The 16,098-nt window shown below is 42.9% G+C and overlaps 1 protein-coding gene and 2 non-coding genes across 3 annotated transcripts; 2 read left to right on the top strand and 1 right to left on the bottom strand.

The window, feature by feature from the left end:
• Positions 1-1,249: 1,249 nt before the first annotated feature.
• Positions 1,250-14,380, bottom strand: prox3 (prospero homeobox 3). The gene is made up of 6 exons (XM_085400311.1): positions 14,043-14,380; positions 8,470-10,346; positions 8,193-8,300; positions 5,731-5,843; positions 5,067-5,172; positions 1,250-3,455 (listed from the first exon to the last, which is right to left on the bottom strand). The coding sequence occupies exons 1-6, from the start codon at positions 14,158-14,160 to the stop codon at positions 3,282-3,284; spliced, it is 2,496 nt and encodes an 831-aa protein (XP_085256437.1). The 5' UTR covers positions 14,161-14,380; the 3' UTR covers positions 1,250-3,281.
• On the top strand, positions 6,440-6,513 carry trnai-aau (transfer RNA isoleucine (anticodon AAU)). The gene has a single exon. It is a non-coding gene; the product is annotated as a tRNA-Ile (tRNA).
• On the top strand, positions 6,729-6,802 carry trnai-aau (transfer RNA isoleucine (anticodon AAU)). Its single transcript has one exon. It is a non-coding gene; the product is annotated as a tRNA-Ile (tRNA).
• Positions 14,381-16,098: the final 1,718 nt, after the last annotated feature.

The following is a 16,098-nucleotide window of genomic DNA, read 5'->3' as shown; positions in this document are numbered from 1 at the left end:
ATGTTTTACCAGTCAGTGGTTGCTGGAGTACTTTTCTATGCTGTGGTGTGCTGGGGGAGCAGCACAGCAAAGAGGGACTCATCCAGGCTGGAGAAACTGATCAGGAGGGCGGGCTCTGTGGTCGGCATGAAGCTGGACACTCTGGTGACAGTGGCAGAGAAAAGGACATTAAAGAAACTGATGGACATTATGGACAATGCTGGGCATCCTCTGCACACGGCCATAAACAACCAGAAGAGTCTGTTCAGTGACAGGTTGCTTCTCCCCAAGACAAGAACTAACAGACTTAAAAACTCCTTTGTCCCACACGCCATCAGACTGTTTAACTCCTCTCTGGAGGGGAGAGGGAGGGGAAACAGGAGGACAAAGGAGGGGGGAACAACTAAGCTGTAGTGCCTCTGCACCTCACTGTACAATACCTTGTGCAATACTTTTTGTAAATAGTCAACAGTGCAATAGACTCAATACTTGAAATGTGCAATTCACTTGTATTTTTATTTTTTTATTCCTATTTATTCTATTTATCCCCTTTGTATATTTTATTTATATTTGTCTCTGTATTTATATATGTGTGTGTGTGTGTGTGTGTGTGTGTGTATATATATATAACAGTTCTGTAACTGTAACTTTGGTCGTTGCTGTGCTTTTTTTGGAAGTCGAATTTCCCAGAGGAACCCACCCGAGGGATTAATAAAGTTCTATCTTATCTTATCTTATCTTAGAAAGGAGCTTCAAAATTATGAATCAGCGCTGTTAGCTTTCATAGGAATTGTTTATGTGATTTACACCACTGGGTTACAAAAGTAAGTAGAAAAACAAATGGTATGTTGCAGAAGGTAATACAAGACAGAAGGTAATAAACTGATGAATGGATTGATAAATAGAAAGAAGTGAGGATTTTTCACAAATAATTCTTAAATGTGGACAAAGAAAGTCTTGCAAAAATACCAAAATAATACTACTATGTTGAGAATGTAACTTCACTTAACTAGGTGACTGGACTCATTGTTGGGGAAAAAAAAAAAGTAGACATGCCAGTGTGAGTTTGTGTGTGTGTGTTGCTGTCTCAGGAGGCGAGACTAAGTGGTGGGCAGAGCCATCACAAAGTATTAGTGTCAGTGAGCATGTGAAGGTGTTTTTAGATTGAAGCCTTAATGCATGCTGGCACAAATGTTGGACCCCAAGACCCAAACACTAGAAAGCTTCCGTTTGTCTATGTGTGTATCCACAAATCATCACACAAGCCTTGTATCTCTTTAATTCATGATAAGTTTAAACATCAAAATTCACCAAAGTCTGAACGAGGCACAGATCTACAGTAAAGAATACACTATGTACAATATAAAATAGAGGGACATAAAAGATTACAACGCAAAACGGAAATGTAGGAAACATGCACTTGATAACACGTCACGGATAGGTCGAGGCTGTCGGTCGACATTTTCTTGAAGAGAAACCCATCTTTCCTCGAGATAAAAGTCATGATATAGAGCGGAGAGAGTGAAAGTTTCCCCCTTTTGGAAAACAAATGTTGATATATACTGTATATAATTATATATACTTATTGTGCAAGTGAACTATTTAGATTAGCAACACTTTAAAAAGAATTCAAAAACATACGTAAATATATCAGCAATAAGAGCACATCAAGGAAAGAACAAAACATTAATTATACTGTTTTAAATTCAATATAATGTCCCTCTTGAAAGAACAGCTGTTTTGATTTGACTGCATGTACAAAAGCTTGATAATAATTTAATACTGAACAGAGAGATGAGAGGCATACACAAGCAGCAGAAACAAAAAAAACCCCAAAACCCACCGACCAGATCGTGCTGTGAAACAAGATCAACTTCATTTTGAAAATCTTAATCTTTTGAACTTCGGATGAAACGTGACGGTACGATGTTGTTGGAGAGAAAATAAAAATGAAAGATAAAATCCTGATGGAGAAGCCCACACACAAGGCAGCGTTAAAAGGTCATTTCATGATGAACGCCCCCTGAGGGAGGGCAGCCCTGAAATGTTTGAGTGTGATTGTTAAGTACTGTTTGTGCGAGATTGTTAATCATCGCACAGCAACATTGCTGCTTTATATTTAAAATGTTTAGCAGCGATTTTCCGAGTAGGAACACTGCTCATTAGTGATGAAGCCAGAGGAGCCGGTTACCTAATCGTAAAAGGTGATGCGCGTTCGGACTGTGTGTCAGAGCGAATCTGAAGCTTTGACTTTTCTGGTTTCCAGCAGTAAGAACAGCATTCTTGCTCAAATTTGGATGTAAAGGTTGTCATTTTTTTTAATGAGACTTTAAAACGTTGTTTTAAACGTAAATATTATTTATGGCAGCATCCTAGAAAGTGGTTCTGGCCCTTAAACCAAACCAACCGGAGATAATTTATCTGAGCGTAACCGCACCTCCAGTTCTCTGTCTATATGTGACCCCCCCATTGCAACTACAAGCTGTTTGTTCTTGTTTTCTTCACTTCTCATTAGTACAGCGGGATTTGCCCGGCCCACGGGTCACCGTCAGTCCCCTCTGAGGCCTTCTCCAAACCACAGCCTCAATTCATCCTCAAGCCATGTTCCATTATCTACCAGAAATGGTGTCAAACCTAAAATGAGGATGTGGTCCCAGCTAATGAAACAGCAACTGAAAAATCAGCGGGGAAAGCAGTGCTGAATTTGAACCCTAACCCTCTTCAGTGAAACTGAAGCTTACGCCAACAACAGACCTGAAGCGTCTTATCATGTACGTTGGTGCTCTTGGAAACTGGAAGCTTTGCTATGTGACTGACTTTTGCGTCAATGTCCACACTAAAAAAAGAAAAGAGTCAATTTGTTCCCATGAACGTGAAGTTCAAAAATTGTATTTTGTGTCTATTTCACAAAACTACTGTGAGAGTGTGCTTTTAATAATAGCTTTAGATTTCATGCAAGCAGCTGGCTGCTGAAGAATGTTTGGAGAAGGAATTCCTGCTCTGTCCATTTTAATTCAATGGTATGGTCACGTTCCTTGATAAGTGCGGTCACAAGACTGCAGCACTGGGGGATTGCTGTTGAGCCTGTATACAAAACCTGCCTGTCAGTATGAGAAAGTGTATGTATTCCTCTGCAAGTCAGTCGAAATTCTGTAATAGTTCTAAATGATCTTTTGGATGGTTACATATCAGTTTGCGATGTCTGAAATGTACCAGTTTCTGAATGATTTATGCCTTGTTTTAGTCAAATTATGTCTGAGCATGCATTTGTGCACACGGACCAGATAAAAGCTGTGCAATCATTAGCCAACTGGACAACCTGGCAGCCTGAATGCATCTGGTAGAGGACTGTCAAGTTTACAGATAATTTTGTATATTCCTTTCTTCCAGCAGGGGTCGCTGTCTCTCCCCGTCCAAATGGCTGAGTAAAACTCTCTCAGAGCCACTTCAGACACCTCGATGAACCTCTCTGGAACCTGCACACAAAAATATGATGTCAAGGAGGAAATGTTTATTAGGAAGTCTTCTGGAAGAGAAAAATCCATTTTCGCTTTAGTTTAGTATCTGAATCTGTCAGTCACATATCTATCTACCTTATCTAAAGGGATTTAAAACTGAGAAACTTGTGTTTTTCAGAGAATGTGAGGTTTTGATTGTCTCTGTACTTTCTAAAAATCTCATAAGCGTTGTTGAGCAGTGAATAGTTTCACAGGAAGAACATTAGAATACCTGTTATTATAATGTGCATTCAGTGCACCCTCACAGGTGTTTTCACCCACTTTGGTAAAATACAGACTGTGACTTTGATTGTCTCTGATTCCACTGTTTGTCTGAACGCGTCTGTCAAAGCAGACAGCTTTATCACAGCACGTAGAGACTTCTCATTGATTATTGTTAATAAGTGGACCTATTCTTTCGCCGCTATGACGGAAAACACGTTAGAAGCGAACACGATCTATTCACAGCTGAACCGCACATAGCTTTAAGCCGAGCTGAGGCTCAATCAAATAATAAACTCACAAAAATTTGTGTAGGCGAGAGTGACTTTTCAGACTCGAGCAACCTTGTGACTTTGTTTTTACGATCACAGAGGTGATTCGGTTTTTCAGCGCTGCCTGAACGTTTCCCGGGATACATTGTAGCCATAGTAGTTTTCGCGTTCTCAATACCTTTTTAAATCCAATGACGTCTGACAAATAACAGATCACCTTGGGTGATAAAATTAATCATCATCTGTAGAATTGGAAACTAATGTGCGATGATTGTTTTATGATAGTGTGTGTCCTTCAGCAGGTCAGTGAGATATAACAGTGCTTCATTTTCTGTTTCCTTTTCATGCACAAACTCATACAAGTAAAATAATTTCTCTGCTCACTAAAGGTAATAGCACATTACACGAAATAATAACCCCAAGCTCCAGTGCTTTTCATTTCAGCGGCGTAGTATCTTTTTATTGTATATCTTCATCTTTATGCTATACATGATTTATTGAGGTTTATTTCCTCCTTAGACTTATCGTCTGCTCTGAGCTTACCAATTAATATCAGATCAGGACCTCATTCAGAGTCCAAGCAGCAGCCATATCTGGCACTTTATTGACCTCTGAAGGACAAAACAGCTTGAGTCTTGCCATCCTCACCTGGTTTGCACAAAGTGGGACTTTTATTTGATTTTCAATAAGAATGGCTCAGTACACGCATTAAATGTTTTTAAGAACTGTTTGCTCAAGAAGGTCAAACAGCTCAGATCAAATGATCTTAACTCAAAGGACCGCTGAGCTTAAGAAAATCAGCAACGGCTTGCGTTAGGCATGTATGTGAACCTTGAAAAGCATTCCAGATGACAATCTATAAAAGACATCAAAAACAGAGTGCAAGTTATCCTTCAATACATGACCCAAGACCGTGACACTGTAGACAGCACTTTAACTTGATTGGTATTTACTTTTAAACACAGGAGCACTGCATAAAGATCCATAATCCATTAGCGATGTACTTAGGGCTGAGGAGTATTCACATCCCCACCCAAGGACTGAGTCCAGTCGTACAACGGGTAGGCTGAAAGCTGCAACTAGAGCGTCTCCTCACCTGGTAGATGTTGCTTTTATTGTAGTGCATGTTCAGTATGCGGTAAAGCTCCGTATCACGTCCCACTCGCAGCTGACTCTCTCGGCTAATACGAGGCGCACCATCCCTGTGTTACAGAGACAAACAAACTCATTTAAATACACTCACAATAAAAAACAGATAAGAGAACCATGTATAATTTACATAAATGATATTCAGCTTCAGTTTGTTTCTGACTTTTTGCAGTCATGTTTTATGCCCATTGCTATTTGTTTTACTCGCTACCATCATGAGTTCACATCAACATGGCCACAGTGTCTAAACACCTGAGCACTCGCAGAAAAAAAAAATCTATATTTTTATTTTTATTTTCCGACCTCTTAAATCAAGCGATATAAAAAATGCAGACATCTATTTCTCAGCTGCAATGGTTCGTTTGATTATAGCAGAACTGAATATCTGTCATGGAGGAAACCATGATGCTTCATGCGGTTCCAAAGTCAATCATGCGATGTGTGATTCTCTATTTCTAAAAAAGTTATATATGATGTCTGATGTATAAATCAGACTTTACTTCAGCTCGTCTAACAGGGGCAACATGTTCACACTCATAAGGCTCACTGAAACAATGAAAGTACTGCAAATAAAATGAGTTTAACATGAACCAGTGCCAACCCAAACCGACCGGGTGAGAGCCTCGCGGACAGCCTGGCGTGCAAAGCGCTCCATCTGGATGTAGAAGAACTCTCTGAAGTTACTGAACCATTTAATCATCTGGGAGGTCACACAGCGATTAAACTAGACCATGGATGACAGGAGAGGAAGTGAGCAGGTGAGGACAGCAAGAGAACAGTGCTTTTTTAAACACTTACAATGATATGCTAAATTAACCTGACTTGAGCTAACTTAATTGCACTTTGTTTGTTATGTCAAATTACATTCAAAAGACATTGTATGCCCCCCCCTTTCCCCACCCCTTAGTGGTCATTAAAGTAAATGACCTAATCTAAGGTTTTCTGTTGACACAGACTCCAAGAGGAGAAATAATCTCTGCAACTCCACACTGTTTATGCTTCTAAATCACTGTAAACTTGCAGATTGTATCAGATAATACCACCTTATTAAGAGATACCCTGTAATAATAATTTATCGCAGCATATGCATTTTTAAGTGCAGCATGGATGTGAATTAAAATAGCATTTGTTTTATTCATTGAAACATTTTACTCATATGGAGAAGTAGTTGTAACCAGTAGGTTAGTTAATATTATCATTACGTCAGTAAATGGGGTATCTGCAATCTAACTTCCAGTCTTTTGGAACTTGATTGAAATATGGAAACAAAAACGTCTGGGATGCTGTCGGCAATATGTGACAGTTTTGGCGTTTGCGCATGGCCGGTTAGCTCAGTTGGTTAGAGCGTGGTGCTAATAACGCCAAGGTCGCGGGTTCGATCCCCGTACGGGCCATGTACGTTTTCAAGCAGTTGAGCACCTTTAAACAACTGATTTTCGCTTTATTTGCAGAAGAAAATCTCATTAAAATGAAATGAAAAACACCTTGAGCTTTGAGACCCGACATGCCCAACAGTGACATCAGCTTTTTAACTTATCCACAAAATTTCCAAAAATAACTCGTGAGCTGTGCAGCTCTGGCCGTGCTCCACTAACATCCACTGCGACATGGCCGGTTAGCTCAGTTGGTTAGAGCGTGGTGCTAATAACGCCAAGGTCGCGGGTTCGATCCCCGTACGGGCCAGTTCCGGATTTTATGAAGCACCAACCACTACATACGTATAATACACATGTTAGCGCTTGGACATTTTTTCAGAGTAAATATTATATGGACTCTACTGCATCTATACTGATATAATACATCAAATCAAACCACAGCAATATGGGTACATTGGCTACAAGATTCAAGCACTTTTATATACATGTTACACCATCAGTAGTGAGCAGTTTTTTTTTTACTTTGTGTCTCTGTATTATCACTGAAGATTTTATTATATCTGAATACTTGGAGTGCACAAATGTCCTGGTTTCCCCCAGTATATCACTGGTTATTAGGTGATTTAAGTGATGGCCTTACAATAATTGCAGTCTTACAGTCAATTTAAATTTTTTTAGAAGATTGTTCAAACTGTATTTGTTTAGGCTACAGTATGTCTCAAAAGTCATTCAAGGACTACTCATTTCCTTGAAACTCCTAAAAGACCTCACAACTATAACACAACTGAACTTATGTAGTAATGAAAGATTTGAATAAATTCAAGATTCTTCGAAGCAGCAGCACTTGAATACTTTTGGGGGATTCGTGTTATCTGAAGCAGCGCTGCATCATTTCAAATCAAGACCTTAAAGATGTGCCTCATTGTCTTGTTAAAAGAAAACAATGTAGCTACGAAGTGCAAAACAAACACTCGTTAAGTGCTGTCTTCAATTATAAATGAATTGCTAACAGCGTAATCTGAAAACCCCACGTGGTAGCAACCGCACGCACACATCATCTATTCATCTTAGACAAAGGAATTGAGGTTGGAACCCACCACTATCAAATTTGGACTCACCAGACCACAGCCCAGATATCCACTAGTCTAATGCTCATCCTTTGTTATGCTTACTTAATACTAAATTGTAAAAAAAAATTAAGAAGTACAAAATTCTTTCAGCAATTTGACCCAAACGCCTGATAATTTCCTCAAAACAGCTAATCTTAAGATTCTAGGAAGCAGTGTGGTGGGCACTAATTTTAGGGCTGTTAACTGGAGATTTCAGAAGCTTTTAAGTCTCTGCAGCAGTAATAACTTCTGGTCCTTCTTCCCTCAGTTGTAAACACCACGCCTGTTCGAAGAAACCTTTAAAGTCTTTGTAATATATGGACTCACATTCATGTCTTAAAGAAATGCTGGACAGTCAATTCTCCTTCCTTAGTCATAATATCCAATACTACAGCAGCCAAACTGGCCTAATTGGCATTTCATAGCTGTGACGTCGTCCGTATTGTTTTAACAATGTAGAAAAACCTTCAGTGAGCAGGCGTGTAAAACGCAGTGGCTGATATACTGCCGTGTGACTTTGAGGTGTGTTAAAAAATAATCACTTTGAAGTGAAATTGTCGTTCCAGCACTGAGCTGGTGTACACACACCTTGACATCAGGGAAATATGTCTTGAGCGTGTTGGAGCTGGGATAGCGAGTGTAGAAGAACATGAGCTTGGCTTTCTTCAGATGGCAGGGTGACAAGCCCTCCTGGGTGTACATATGAGGTGAGTTAAGGAGATACATGCTTAAACACACACACACACACACACACACACACACACACACACACACACACACACACACACACACACACACACACACACACACACAAACCAACACAGCTCTCATCCTCATTCTTTCAAGCACACTGACAAAAGGATATCCCCCCAGCAGTCAGGTAGAGCTCTCCTCCATCCATCCCTCCTCCTCGCATGCCCCCATCTCCCCTCATCACTCGCTCCCTCTCTCTCCCCCCGTGCGTGTGGCGTGCAAGCGACGGGTCCAGGTGGCCGAGCAAGGGGAGCGGGGGGAAGGAGGGGTGAGACGATGGGTGGGAAGAGAACTCCAAGAAAGGGTCAGAGTTCAGGTAGTCTTTGCGGGATGACGGGAGGTGGGGGAGCTGAGGGTGGTGGAGTGAGCGGGAGAAAAGCTGCTGCATTGAGTAGTGGAGCAAGGGGAGAGGGAGAGGAGGGGGCGGAGGCGGGGGAGGAGGGGGAGGCGCAGGGAAAGAAGAGGAGGAAGAAGAGGAGGAGGTTGAAGACGGGTGGAAAGAGGAGGAGGAGGAGGGATCCTTGGGCTGAGAGGCTGGAGGCAAGAGGGGAGGGTGAGAAAGGGGAGGAGGACGAGGCAAAGAAGGGTGGTGCAGGGAGAGGTTTGGGTGAGAGGGATTGAGGTGAGTGGGGAGAGGTGGGCCAAGGAGTGGGTAGGCCTTTCGCGTGTCAGGTGACCTTTGAAGAGTCAGTGGCATCGCTAAATCGGACGGTTCAGTCCGACGGGGTGGTCGGGGGGGCAGGGCGCTCCCGTTGCTCATCTTGTGGAGCTGCTTCTCTCTTTCTCCGTCCTGCCCTCTTGTTTTGTCCTCCTTATCGCTCATTGTTTCTTCTCTTCTTCCTCTCGTTAACAGCCCCATCCACACTGCCTTCTCCTTCCCTCCGTCGCTTCCCGGATCAGATGGGAGAAAAGAGATGGCAGCGGGAGGAGAGGAAGGAGCGAAATCGGTCATCTCGGTGTAAAGGCGGAGAACTCGGTCGATGACCCGGGCCACAGCGCTGCCCAACTCCAGCTTCAGCGCCGCGGCAAACTTCTGCCCTCCCTCCTCACTCTCGTCATCTAGCCCGCCATCCCAGTCTCCTCTGACCAAACCTCCGCAGTCCAGCCACAACCCCGATCCCTCCATCACACCCTCCAAGTGCAACCCTCCTCCTCCTCTTCCTCTCTCCATCCTTCTTTCTCGGTCTTTTTGCAGCTCCTCTTTCCGTTTGTGGAAGCTGTCGAAAGGGGACTCGGAAAGCAGGGAAAATGATTCCTTTTCCATCTCTCCGCCATCAGTGTCTTCCTCATCGTACATCCCTTCTGTCATGTCCTCCTCCTCTATTAGCCCTACATCCTCTTCTCTCCCATCAACTCCACCGCTGCTTCCGTTTCTGCGCTTCCTTTTCTTCTCATCCTCGGCCATGTGCTTTTCCCCAAAAGCTCTCCACACTTTCTCCTGCAAAGCCTGCAGTCTCTCCCTTGCCTCCTCCAGCTGTTCTTTCAGCTCTTCCCTTTCCCTTCTCCTCTCTTCCCTCCCTCCTTGTTTGCCTCCCTCATCGGCCTCTCCATCCCTCTGTCGGTTCTCCAGCTTCATCCTCTTCACTTTCAGGATGTCTTGATTCCATTCGACTGCGAGAGCCGCGTCATTGTGCCTCTTCTTAACCCCGAGCAAGTCGTCCTTTCCCTCTATCGCCCCCTCATCTCCCCCTTCCATTCTTTGCTCCACGTGTCCATCCCTCTCTCCTTCATCTTCCTCCACATTTCTGTCCTCCAGGTGTCTGTGTGTGCTCAGGCTTGTGTTCAGCAGCCCTCCGATCCTCCTGGGGCCTCCACCCGGCTGGAGGAGATGGTGGATCAGTGGAAAGCCGGGGGGTCTAAAGGCAGGAGTAAGGCGGCCAGCATTAGGCTGAGGATGGATTCCAGCAAGATCTGTGGAGTTGAGAGTTGGAGCAAATGTATGTATCTGGGGAGCAGAATCATCAAAAAGATCTGTGGGTGAATCCATGGCTGTAGAGAGGCAGAAGGGACACAAAGAGACACAATAAGGATTATAATTGCTGCATTTGTGATATTTTGAGTAGTAGCAAGTGTTTTGCAGCCAAATGAAGTTACATACATGAGGTTAAATTTCATACCAATAATTAAGATGACCATAGGTTTGTGTGTAGTGCTCAAAGTGCTACATGCTTTAGTATTTAATTTAATATTTAAAGCTCAAAACAGAAAAGAAACAGTTTTTAATCAGAGTACAGCATTAAATCAGTCAACCTTATTGGATAATGATATTGATTATAGTGGAAATAATAAGATAACCAGCAAAACCAAATCCAGGAGACAGGTAGTTACTCTAGAAGAGCTGGACAGTGCCCTAGAAGGTCTTTAACCCATCTGCAGGACCGGTATCTGCTCCTTTGTGCAAGGAGGAAAAAGATGAGGACTATGAGTACTGCAAGAACTACAAAATGACCTCCAGCAGGCCACTGGTGTGAATCTCTCTGACCACACAATCAGAAACAGACATCACGAGGGTGACCTGAGGGCCTGACATCCTGTAGTGGGCCCTGTGCTCGCTGCCTGGCAGCTTGGAGCTCAATCGTCATTTCCTATAGAATACCAGAATTAGCAGGGCGCCCTGTGGTTTTCACAGATGAGAGCAGATTCACCCTGAGTGTAGGTGATAGATGTGAAAGGGTCTGAAAAGCCGTGGGGAACATTATGCTGCCTGTAACATCATTCAGCATGACGAGTTTGGTGGTGGGTCAGTGATGATCTGGGGAGGCATATCAATGGAGGGATGCAAAGACCTCTGCAGGCTAGGCAACAGCACCCTGACTGCCATTGGGCATGGGGATAAATCCCACAAGCACATGGGGGCCATACAAATGAATTCAGTACTCCGTAGGTTGATCATTTTCACTTACGTCAAACATGGCATCATTCATTTCTAACACATTACCCAGTCGATAACAGTATAGGTATACAGCATGATTGTTTTTGAGCAGTGTACAATTGTGCTGGCGGGGTGTGGTTTCTGGGCTCAGTCACAAGAGGGAGAGTTGAAGCAGTGTGTTTGGGGGAGTAGTGTCTGTTGGGCATGTCTAATTAACCTCTCCTCTGACAGTAATTGTGGGGCCGGAGACGAGAAAACACAAAACTGTTAGCAGTGAACCCGAGAGGCACACAGAGAGCCAAAGATCGAGTATAAAAAGTGTGTGAATAAAACCGTGTATAAAACACACCTTTCTCGCCCGTCCTTACTGGGGACCCTGTCACCAAAATTTTTACTGTATAAAGAAGAAACAGGTCTTACTAAAAAGGTTTGTAGGGCTTTTTTATGTGGATTATCTGCTCTGGTTGCTTTTCATTTTTTTCCAATGTCATTTTTAGTTCCATTCAATTGTAGCACACTGCAGTAAGGGCAAAAATCTCAGAGGCTGTTTTGGTTGCATAAATATCTGCTAGATAGCAAATGTTTCTGTTTATCTGTGACTACACTTGGTTGACAGTGAATGAGTGCCCATCGCAACAATATGGCTGGAACGTTACCTGGACAGCAAAACAGGTCACTGGTCTATTGCAGGACACAATCACTTTCACTTTAATAGCAAAAAGAAACAACTCCAATGTATTTGTATAGAGCTAAACGTTCATTGTGGCAGTGTTAAAGAGAGTACATTTAGCTAGAAAGCACAGAAAAGATCAGTTTCATCAGTGAGGGAAGCGACATCCTGTGGCACCAACTAAGACCTAATGGAAGGGTTAACATCTGGCTCATGATCTTTGTCACATATCGCCCTCCTCTCTTCAGGCTGTCCTTCCTGTTGTGCTTGAACGTGTGTTGTCTTAGACAGTGCAAGTATCAAAGAAGACTATATGTGAGAAAACTGAGGAAGATAAATGCACATAGATGTGGATCACGCACAATAACAGAAGTTTGGAAAAAAAATACAAAACACTGTATGGTGGAAAATTTAGGTGCTTATTACACTCCCAGGCTAATGCTATATGGCTTGCCTAGAATTCCTGGAAAAGGTTGTAAAGCAGAGACCAGTGAATGCCAGGCTTATAAACGACAGTACATCTCACTGTTTAATCAAGATCAAAAACACACATCCCAGTTCCTATTTTATATCACTGTGTAACCTCATTTCTGCCCCGATACCCCTTTTCCTTCCTCTCCATTCCTCTCTCATCCTCTCTTCCTCCTCTCTCTGTTATCAGTTCAGGCAGCTTGTTAAGCACTGTTTGATCAGAGTGTTTACCGTCAAACACACACATGAACACACAGACACACACACACACTTTTGCACAAAAGCAAAAGAGGCTTGAGAGAGGGCTAACAATGGTCAATGGTCCTTGTGGAGTGAAATAGAGTGAGAGCAGCATGTACGTAGTGTGTGTGCATATGCAAGTGTGTGTGTGTGTGTGTGTGTGCATGTGTGTGTCTGTGTGCCTACGTGTGCATGAGCAGTAGTCCTACTTAGCTTTGATAACACCGCTAATCCACTTCAGATGGATACACTACAGCTCACTGAACAGATGTAAGGACAGGACAGATGTAAGGACTGACAGAGGTACAGGAAAATACAGAAAATATGAACACACACACAAGGATGCACAAACACACACATCACAAAAAACAATAGCTAGACAAAACAGATAGATAGATAGATAGATAGATAGATAGATAGATAGATAGATAGATAGATAGATAGATAGATAGATAGATAGATAGATAGATAGATAGATAGATAGATAGATAGATAGATAGATAGATAGATAGATAGATAGATGGTGAAACATGAAGAGAATAATCCTCCTATAAATAGCTAAATATCAATTATTCAAATGCCCTCTCCTCTCTACTATAATACAGCCCAGATGGCAAGCCAACCAATGGGCTTATAACAGGGACAGATTAGCTTTTCAAAGCCAGTGCAAGCTGCACAAAATATGAGCAATGACTATGAAAGCCATTAACCACTAGATTAGGCTTAAGAATGGTGCTCTTGGACTGCCGGAGCTGTCACTGGGTAGACTGACAAGAGCGAAAACACACATGAAACAAAGCACAGATAACGCACTGGTATTATATGATCCATTTAAGTATGTTATATTGGAAAATTACATTCAAAAAGTTCATTTTCTAACATTGGAAAATAATAACATATTGGTTACTAAAATGTTCCTAATACTGGGTTGCAACCATACTTGTCGAATGAAATTTCTTTTAATTAGCGTATTTTTAAGCAGAGCTGGATAAATGTAACTCATAACTATGGATTTATAACATACACAATCAAAAATATTAGCTAAGGACTTTTTTATGTTATAAATTATTTGGGTCAGTCATTTTTCGGGACCATTTCTTTCCCCCGTTCACATAGGTTATATTCTATCTATCTATTTGCGGCGTAATTATATCACTTTGAATAATTAATAGAGTGTTTAAAGCCTCCGCGTGGCAACATCTGCTTTGGCGATTCTGACGCACGAGCGGTCAGTTTGTGCGGGTGCGCGCGCGCGCGTTGTGCGTCCTGTGACTAATTGGCAGCGGCGGACTAATGTCGCAGTATGAAAGAAAATATAAACAGAGCGAGATAGAGGCGAGCAGCTCGAGCAGACGCTGACCTTCGTAGCTCTTTAAACGCCGTAAAATGTCAAATATGTAAGGCAGAGGTTTGAAGTTTAAAATGAACTTACTCTCAGTCACAGAGAAGAGCTCCAGCGGTTCCCCGAAGCCTTCCAACCCCAACGGCCGTTTCTGTGCGCTCTGTCTCGGTTGGTTGTCTCCTGCTGTCACCGGACGGGCCTTGGACATCGGTGCGGGCAGACAGGAACCAGTCAGCAGGAGGATTCCTGCTTTTTCCCGCTTCCCTCTTCTCTGGATTTGTTCCGTAACTCTCTCAGTTTTCCCTCACTCGTCAAACGCCTCCTCTTTACTCTAGTTGTGTCACTGTGCAGGTTTTTCCTCCCTCGCCAATCCATCTATCTCTGGCTGGCATCAACCTCACGCGCTGCACCCGGTGTGGAGTGGCGCGCGGTGGGCGGGCAAGCGGGCTCGAGAGCTGTCCACTTGACAGTCCGGTCCCTCCCATGTTGGCAAGACCCCCAGTATGCACACACATACACACACACATACACGCACTGTGCTGTATTAAATCGTCGCTTCATTTGAAATTAATTGGCTTTTATATAATTCACGTAGCAGTTTGTGACAGAAGGCTACTTATCCACAGACGAGCCCATAAACATGTTAAGGGGAAATTACTCTGACCAAAAACCGAGAAGCATTTTTTCAGTTTGTGTTACAGTAGTGATGCCACAGACCTTCAGCAGCACATTCTCTGCACTGCGAAGGTTTTATTTACCGCCGACTGTCACCCGGTCAGTCATTAACAGTTTTATCTGACCACAGGAATCTGTCTGTGAGATCCAGCACCCCTGAGCATAAAGACAAACACAGCAGAGTATCTAAAGACTCTCTGTCTAAATGCATTCATTTTTAACATGTGGCAGCTTTAATCCGATTTTACACAAATTATGTGAATTTAACAGTGTAAATGTGGATTTATAGGATGCCTTTAAAATGCATAGGTATAATATTTGGAAGCAGCAGTGCAAAGGTACCCATGTTCAGTGGACCATAATGGTCTGTTTTTTTTACAGATGTCCTTGCTCTACTTCAGCTTGCCTGCTTTAATTACACAGACACCCTGATAGCAGGGAAACATTTTGCTTTAACTTCAGCAGCACTTAGTAACCTGTTGCTGGGAATGTCACCCACCCAAACCCACCACTAAACTGTTCGCAGGCTCTCCCAATGAGACCAGGGTCCGCTTTCAAACTGCAATTTTTTTGTGTTAATTTTGTATTTTTTCTTTTCACGGATCACCTAAATCACGCCCCCCCCCCCCCCCCCCCCCCCCCCCCCCCCTTACCCCAACACCTCTGCCTCATCCCATCTCTTCCTTTCTCTACTTCTGATTAAAACTGGTTATGCACTGAGTGAAAGGTCGCAGTTGTTATGGAAACAAGGCTTGTAACAAAAGCTGGACACATGGGTGCAGAGGGAGAGAAAGAGGGGAGAAAGATGGAGAGAAAAAGAGGGAGACATATCTGAATAAACATAAACGCGCGGAGAGGAGGAGAGGGCAGGAAAGAGAGGTAGGGAGAGGTCTGAATAAATAAAAACATATGCAGAGGGAGGAGGAACGAGAGATGGCGAGGTCATGAAATAATGGCTCCATCTGCAATAATAAATAACAAAAGATAATGCTGGGTTTTTGTCATTCTAGGAAGGCGTTTGAGGAACAAAGGTGTGTGTGTGTGTGTGTGTTTGGACAGAGTGGGAGAATGCAATTGATAGATAATACATGGATCTGGTGCACAAGCTGGAGAATACTAAAAAGCACAAATTGTTCACAGAAAAGCGTACCAAAAAGCCTAAAATTGTGTGTCTGTCTGTGTGTGAGTGCCTGAACGTCATCTCTCTGAGGGCTCATATTATGTTAACCACTTAGACTAACATCAAACACTCTCTCTCACTCTCTCTTACACACACACACACACACACACACACACACACACACACACACACACACACACACACACACACACACTCTGGTAGGAGCGTGAAGGTGCCAGCCATATAAATAGGATATCCCAGAGCGAGAGATAAAAAGGAGAAGAGATTGACAGAGAGAGAGGGATAGAGATTATATATTCAAAGGGGAGAAAGAAAGTGGTGAAAAAAAGG

Source organism: Rhamphochromis longiceps, linkage group LG3, assembly GCF_057381845.1.
Source record: "Rhamphochromis longiceps isolate RC_006_pf linkage group LG3, R_longiceps_female_GT1.1, whole genome shotgun sequence".
Taxonomy (NCBI): domain Eukaryota; kingdom Metazoa; phylum Chordata; class Actinopteri; order Cichliformes; family Cichlidae; genus Rhamphochromis; species Rhamphochromis longiceps.
The sequence above is the reverse complement of the archived record's forward strand: the minus strand, read 5'-3'. Positions and strand labels throughout refer to the sequence as shown.